The sequence below is a fragment of the Phragmites australis genome, chromosome 12, assembly GCF_958298935.1.
Source record: "Phragmites australis chromosome 12, lpPhrAust1.1, whole genome shotgun sequence".
Taxonomy (NCBI): Eukaryota; Viridiplantae; Streptophyta; class Magnoliopsida; order Poales; family Poaceae; genus Phragmites; species Phragmites australis.
The window spans coordinates 23494738-23502494 of record NC_084932.1 but is presented as its reverse complement, the minus strand read 5'-3'; the positions used below and the strand labels follow the sequence as shown (position 1 = coordinate 23502494).

At 50.7% G+C, this 7757-nt stretch overlaps 2 protein-coding genes across 2 annotated transcripts; both read left to right on the top strand.

Moving 5' to 3' along the window:
* Window positions 1-376: 376 nt before the first annotated feature.
* Window positions 377-1755, top strand: LOC133887321 (bisdemethoxycurcumin synthase-like). The gene is made up of 2 exons (XM_062327252.1): window positions 377-611; window positions 695-1755. The coding sequence occupies exons 1-2, from the start codon at window positions 413-415 to the stop codon at window positions 1699-1701; spliced, it is 1206 nt and encodes a 401-aa protein (XP_062183236.1). The 5' UTR covers window positions 377-412; the 3' UTR covers window positions 1702-1755.
* Window positions 1756-2223: 468 nt separating this feature from the next.
* LOC133886415 (bisdemethoxycurcumin synthase-like) lies at window positions 2224-2849 on the top strand. The gene is made up of 2 exons (XM_062326127.1): window positions 2224-2238; window positions 2352-2849. The coding sequence occupies exons 1-2, from the start codon at window positions 2224-2226 to the stop codon at window positions 2847-2849; spliced, it is 513 nt and encodes a 170-aa protein (XP_062182111.1).
* The last annotated feature ends 4908 nt before the right edge of the window (window positions 2850-7757 follow it).

The following is a 7757-nucleotide window of genomic DNA, read 5'->3' as shown; positions in this document are numbered from 1 at the left end:
TGTGGAATGTGTCTGATCTGTTCTCTTCAAAAACGGATGTGACACTATGTCTGCCATATGTGTCGCACATCCTTCTCTTCTTTCGAATGGGTGATCCTTTGCTTGAGACCAGGCGTTAGGAAGAAGACCTAAAACACCCGAGTGACATAGAGATAGCCCCATGTTTAAATGTCAGTTGAGGAGCAGTACAAAGCTAAGCAGTTGTCGACATGCATGCATTCTTTTCATGTGAGGACATATGCACAAATCAATCCCACGCTGATAGGATGTCGGTTGTTGGCAGTTTGCCGATCACCTGCACACCATGAAACTTCAGCACACTGCGCTTATATGTATCCAAGACGCCGTGAAACGTGGCACGACAAGTTTAGCTCAGCTTCCAGCTTCGTCCCGCGCCAGCCGGTGATCGACCATGACGGCAAGTGGCCATCCGGCCACCTTCCTCGAGGAGACCCGGTGCGCGCAGCGTGCCGATGGCACAGCGGCCGTGCTGGCCATCGGCACGGCGAACCCGGTGAACTGTGTGCGCCAGGACGAGTACGCCGACTGGCACTTCCGCGTCACCAGGAGCGACCACCTCGCCACGCTCAAAGCCAAGATGAAAAGAATATGTATTGATTTAATGAACCGTCTAGCTACATCTTATGACAAATTATCCTGGATTTGCAAATTGTCCCTGCTAATCCGCTTGCAGGTGAGAGATCCGGCGTCAAGAAGCGCCATTTCCACCATACCGAGGAGATGATCGGCGGCCACCCGGAGTTCCTGGACCGCGCGGTGCCGTCGCTTGGCGCGCGGCTGGGCCTTGCCACGGACGCCGTGCAAGAGCTCGCTGCGGTCGCGGCGGCGAGGGCGATCGCGGAGTGGGGACGCCCGGTCGCCGAGATCACGCACCTCGTCGTCAGCACCAACTGCGTCGCCGGCGCGCCGGGCATCGACCTCAGCATGGCGGCTCTCCTCGGCCTCCGCCGGGCCGTGCACCGCACCATGCTCTACCTCCACGGCTGCTCCGCCGGCTCCGTCGCGCTCCGCTTCGCCAAGGACCTCGCCGAGAACAACCGCGGGTCGCGCGTGCTCGTGATCTGCAGCGAGGTCGTCCTCCTCGGCTTCCGCGCGCCCGACGAGGCCCAGCTCGACGCGCTCGTCGCCGCGACCTTGTTTGGCGACGGCGCCGGCGCCGCCATCGTTGGCGCGGGCCCGACAAGCCCCGCCGAGCGCCCCGTCTTCCACATGGTGTCCGCCTCTCAGGTGATGTTGCCTGGGACAGAGCACGCCGTGGGGCTGCATCTCAGCGAGCGCGGCATCGACTTCCGCATGTCCGTCGAACTGCCAACGCTGGTCCGCGACAGCATCGAGCAGTGCCTGGCGGACGGGCTGGCGCCGCTCGGCCTCGCGAGCGGCGGCTGGAACGGCCTCTTCTGGGCTGCGCACCCCGGCGGCCGCGCGATCTTGGACAGCTACGAGGCCGCCCTCGGTCTGGAGCCCGGTAAGCTGGCGGCCAGCCGGCGCGTGCTGAGCGAGTACGGCAACATGCTTGGCGCGACGATCTTCTTTGTTCTCGATGAGATGCGGCGCTGCCGCCGAGGTGGTGATGAGGAGCAAAGGGAGGACTGCGAGTGGGGCGTCATGTTGGTGCTCGGGCCGGGGCTCACCATCGAGACGATGGTCTTGCACGCCGCCGGCTGCCGAGACGAAGACTAACTGATCACGGCTAGCTACGAAATTGCGCGCGCTACACATAAACGCTATGACATAAAAGGCTTCATGTATCGCCCGAATTGTAAATTTCAGTTTATCACAGCTTTTATATAAAGCTCATAAATATTCGAGCAGTGGTATACCTATTAGAACTGTTCTTAAAAAACGCTATAAAATATTTTTTAAAAGGAATAAAAGTTAAGTCAAATCAAGTTTAATCATGATATGCCACATCGTCATCTGTAAATGAAGGATCGAGACCATTTTCTGGATGGCCCTTTTCTAATTATCACCTAACGCACATATCTTCTTGCCACATCGTCATGATCCTAATAACCAAGAAGCCAAAACACAACAGAATAATCAAACTGGCGATGAAAAACGGACGATCAACATCGCAGATCAAAAGAACTAGATCACAGACCAAACTTGCAGGTGACAGAAGACAATGAGGCTAGGAGAGAGAGGAGGCAGAAGTACAGAGGAAGCTCTAGGGAGAGAGAGAATCAGAGGTTTATGAGAGCGATGCTTGAGGTGGAAGTAGCACAGTAGAGAAGGAGAACGGTAAGAAGCCAGGAAGAAGAGATAACTGGTGTCTGTGTATTCTGTTGCATGATGTCCTCCTCTGTTTGCTGATTCCCCTTTATATCCAGCAGTCCAGCCAGCCAGCCTGGTGCCACCCGGCCACCAACTGGGTGCCTAACACCGCCACCGAGGGAGGCATCGAGCGCCCGCTCTTCGAGATGGTCTCAGCATCGCAGACGGTGATACCTAACAGCGAGGACGCCGCCGCTGGGCAGCTCGGCGAAGGCGGCCTCACGTTCCGCCCGACGACCATGATGCTTGCTTTGGTGCGGCAGCATGTCGAGCAGTGCCTGTCCGACGGCGTCGAGGCCGCGCTCGCCCTCGCGCCCGGGATGCTCGCGGCGAGCCGGCAAGTGTTGAGCGAGTACGGGAACATGTCGGGCGCGTCGATAATCTTCGCGCTCGACGAGCTCCGGCACCGCCGTGACGAACTGGCTGGAGGGATTGGGATGATGCTTGGGCTCGGGCCAGGGATGTCCGTCGAGATCATGGTGCTGCGCGCGGCGAGCGGCACGGTGAAAAATTTGCACCGTTTACTTGAACAAAAGCGAGCTTCCCGGTCGTAGCTAGCACTTTAAACTTAGATGGGCTCAGATCTATTTCCAGGCCGGGTGTCGTCTGCCTGGATGGGATAGAAAGCCTGATTGCCTTTAAGCCCAGTTTGACAGGAACTTTCAATCTCGACCGTTCATCAACGTTGATCATACGGCCACGATACCAAGTTGTTCCCCACCACGATCCACGGAATCCCCGTCCGCACGTACCTAGGTGCCCGCCGCATGCTCGAGGATCTCCGGACACTGTCGGAGGACCCTGCCGACGGATCTGGATCCGAACGTCACGGTGACTGGCATCTGTCGTGTGCGATGTGAGAGATCCTCGTCTCCTACCGACACGTTGAAGAAGACGTGTTTCGGCCATACAACTGGTCACTGGATGCCCTCTCTCCTCACCGCTCCTTAGCTTTTTACCGATTACAACAGGTTTAGCCCACGCGCGCACACACCTACTCAGCAGACCCACTCCAACCCAATTACTTTGGTGTTGGACTTCTAGGCCGGGGACTCTTTCTGCCTTTGATCTTCTGATGGGCTGGACCTTCTGGTGGATGTTGTAGAGGCGATAACACTATCCTTTCTTCTCTTTTCCCAATCGCGTCCGGGTGTTCCAACCTAGTTTAATTCTGTTCGTTCTTTTCACCAGCATAAACACGTTCATGTGTGTCAATGCCTCGCTTCATTTATTTTATTTTTTTATTCAAAGCCATATAGATACCTAAATAATGGTATAAAGACTTTTGAAGCAAAATAATATAGTGGACCACAAAGTAAATCGTTGCATATTGTGTAATACTAGTAGGAATGATTAAAAAGATCATACACAGGGTCGTACGGTTGAAAACTACAGCTTTAAAGATTCCTATCGTAAGTTTGGTATCTCGGATTGATGAAATATCTAGTTAGTATTAACTTTCGGATATAGTATTATGTCTCAAAAAATTTCAAATAATTTAGAGAAGGTAAATTTTTGATACATGTATGCATGTAAGTTTTTTAGATGCGTCTCCTTGTTAGTTTCAAAAATAAAGGTCAAACATCAAAATCAAACTCCGTATAAAAGATTATGACTGTTTTACTAAACACTGTATAGATTAGACATAAACTTTTTCATGTAGAATCGGATCGAGATAAACTTTATAGTCGATAAATTTTTATTTAAAATTATAAAAATACTTAAATAATCATCTAAATATTTCCTGTAGTAATGGTTTCTCCTTTCGATCTTTGCCGTGAATGACGCCGTCTCCCCCTTTTTTCTCATGAAGATCCGTTTAAGCAGGACTTCTATGTCGAGACCGTGCCACCACCACTGTTAAGCCCGTCTCCTTCGTCTCCATTCACCATCGGACGAGCTCCATATTATTTATTGATAAACATGATTTATCAAATATATTAAATATATCAAATAAAATTGAAATAAATTTAAGTATAATTCAAATATAATACAAACAAAAATACCGGTAAACATATTTTTATTTTACGGAGATGCATGATAGACCCGATAAACCGAATATAGTAGACCGAATTTTTTTCCCTCTTCTTCATTCGTTCCGGAGCTTTTGGCTCACCCTCATTAGGATTTCATCACACCACACTGGCACAAGCACTTAAGCCGTCGTTTTTGCGCACCAGTCGCTCGTAGCTTGTCGCCGCCGCCGTTTGTTTCGGCCGGCCGAGAGATTTTCCGTCGCTGGCCGTGTTTCGGCCGCCGTCTCGCGAAACCATCGCCACTATTTCAATCGTCTCAGTCGTAGGAGTCCGTTCTGCTACTTCCTGCACAGATCTTGGCCGCGCCGCCGGCTCGAGCTCGCCGAGCTCGGCCATGGCCGGCCAGCAAAAAGGAGCACGAGCTCCTGTTAGCACGAACAGCCGAAAGGCCTTAGCACCACCCTTGACCCAAAGCTATCGTAGGCCGATTTACCTTGCCTGGGATTAGGCCCAACAGTACAGCAACCTGAACCAAATATTGCTACTTCTCTTGGATCCAACCTGACACTGGCCTAGACCACGACGCGGCTGATTTTCTGCCACCGTTAATTTAGGGAGTTTTTTTTATATTTTTTTATTAAAAATTTAAATAAATAGATTCTTCATAGGAGAATTTGCAAAACTAAGCGCCTCAGGGGGCTGCAGCCCTTTGACCGCCCCCGGAGAGGGCGGCAGGCCTAACCGCCCCCTCAGAGGGCAGCAAAGGGGGCTCGGCAAAGGGGGCTAACCGCCCTTCTTGCCGCCCTCGGAATGAGCGGTTAGGGCTTTTTTTCCCCCCTAAAAATGTAATTTTTTGTGTAATTCAAGAAATAAAAGGAAGGGTTTTAAGGAAATTAAGAAATTAAATTTGGAGTAGGTTATGTAATAGTCGGAGAATAAAAAATCAGTAATTAGCACTCGCAGCATTTTACGTGAGTATAGAGTGCGTACGAGGACAAACATAGTATTAAACATAGGGTGAAAACATTATAATATACTGTAACCGCGACGACACGATGAGAAAACAAAAGTGGCATGTACGGTTCGCACTAAGACCTACCTATTAGTGTGCCGATCCTAATCATAACATGCCTTAGGGAGGGAAAGTATGTCGGGTTACATTAGATACTCTCTACTGAGTGCATCTAGGATACTTTTCCTTTCGGAGGGCATCGGGACCTGCCGCCTTAGCACGGCGGGCTCTCTCCCGCTTCTTTTCCCTCTCAGCCTCCCGAGCCTGAACCACGGTACGGTCGTGCGCCGCCTTCCTCATGCGCTCTTCTTTCTCCCGCTTGAGGCGAAGTTCCTCTTGCTGTTGCTCGTACTCCCGACGTGCGTACGCTTCCCTTCTCCACCTCATGTTCATGTCGATCCACTGCTTTTGTGCATCATTTTGCTCATTGTCGAACCATTGAATAAAATCACAGAGCGGTGGAGGGAACTGAACAAATGGAACAAGATGAGCGGTTAGTAAAAGAGGGTGTGAAATCGGAAGAGATGAGGCGGATATCTGTTATCGTACCGGTCGATAACCAGTTGTTGCATGTTGAGGCTTGTCATACTCGTAGTTGGCACATATGAAGAAGCGCAGCCCATAGGTGTATGAGATGTCCTGCGACTCGCGGAGCTTACAAAGGTCACCACAGAAGCACATTGGTGGTTCGAGACCTTTAGGTATGGTAGTCCCCAATGCTTCTTTGGTGGGTTTGATGGAGCTGAGGAAGACAATGCACTTGAGAGATATGAGAAATGAGTGATGCATCAACGTAAGGAGGTTCGGCTATTTATAGTTGAGGGAGGCAGGAGCATTGGATTCGCTCTTGAAGAAAGGAGTGAGGGCAGGGGCGTAGCTGGTGGCAGGAGCATCGGATTCCATCTTGAAGAATGAGAAAGTTGTGTCATTGATCATGGTCAGAGATTCCACATTTATTGGTACCCGTGTTATCATTTATTGTTTGAAAAAAGCTGGGTAGTATTGTCACTTCTTGTTTAAAACCTGCGCAATGAGGCATGTGTTGTCAAGTCATGGTTAAAGTTTAGTAGTGTGGTCACTTCTTTATTAAACGTGTCTGAATACGAAATGCAGTTACGATATTCTAAGTCGACCATACAAAGTAAACATGTCTGAATACATAGGAGTATATCACGAAGCGAATATGCATATCTAAGTTACATAAAATGTAAAATTCTACTGCTGCCTCCCTCGTTGCCGTCGCCCGTGCGCCCCATTGTGGTCCCGATGCCGCTGGTTAACCCTCATGTGACCCCTGGAGTAGTTGAGGGGGTCGGGTGGATCGACGTGTCTGGTAGGCCTAATAGGGAGCACCGGTGTCGAGGCCTCGTCCTGCGTGGGCTGTGTCCGAAGGGGAGCACTGGGTACTTGGGACCGCTGGAGGACGTCGTAGTCAGGTGTGCCCCCGAAGAAGTCACGAATGAGGTTGTATGCGGCGTCCGGGCCAGCCTCATCCTCCTGACTAGGGTAGGAGGACTGTGAAGGCTCCGCTGGCGTCCATGTGTACTGGCTGGATGGGCCTACGAACAAATAATTACGTTAGATACGAACAATGTGGTATTGGAAGTAGTATTAAAAATTGTATAATTGTATCTGCGTGGTATGACGGTGCAACAGAAGAAGGTCACGCTGTCGTGCTGTAGTATGGCTCAAACGTTGCGGGCGGGGTCGGGCGTGGGGCCGCCGAAGATGGACCGGCCTCGTCACTGAAGTAACCTAAGTACAATATTAACTTAATTTGCTGAAAGTATTAAAAACTAGGATGAAAGGTGCCGCCAGTACCTGAGGGTGGACGCACAGGGCTCGATCTACGAGGCTGCATCGAGACTTGTGTAGGTGGACCTAATGAAAGTTTAATAATCAATGCAGTAGTAAGTAAAGGATATTGTTCAATATTATTCAAAAGTAAAATTCGTACCAAGTTGCTCCGAGCCTCCATGACGTGGTAAAATGGGTCGTGTGGGTGCCGACACGGATGAACGACGGTGCATGTCTGACCGCCGAGATGACTCGGTGTGAACACCACTGGACCTGGGAGGCACCCTTGCTACATCTATGGTAGATCGACAGGAGGTTAGCTTTAAGGCGCGTGCTGTCTTGTCGAAAACCCGCTTGATGAAGCTCGCAACATCCGACGCAATGAGGTGCTGACCTTGCCGGAGGCGGTCCATGGCACCAGCTGCATCCCTATGTACATCATAAATGATATCTGCCTGCGGATATGAACAAAAGTAAACAATTACAGTATACGATTTTGTTCGTTGAGTATGGACTACTGACTTCAAAAAACAACTTACTGCTAATGCGGCGTCCTCGTCCCAATGCACCGGGTATGCCTCCGTTGTCGACGCGATGTGGGGCCGGACACCCTCTGGGGTGTAGGTGACACGTGTGCGTGTACGTGGAACGTACCACCGTAGGTACTCGTTGAAGTT

Excerpts from the sequence above, each read along its gene's own strand:
- LOC133887321 (XM_062327252.1), top strand. The coding sequence starts at position 413 with ATGACGGCAAGTGGCCATCCGGCCACCTTCCTCGAGGAGACCCGGTGC. Across the intron at positions 612-694 it reads AGCCAAGATGAAAAGAATAT|GTGAGAGATCCGGCGTCAAG; the intron begins GTATTGATTTAA and ends ATCCGCTTGCAG.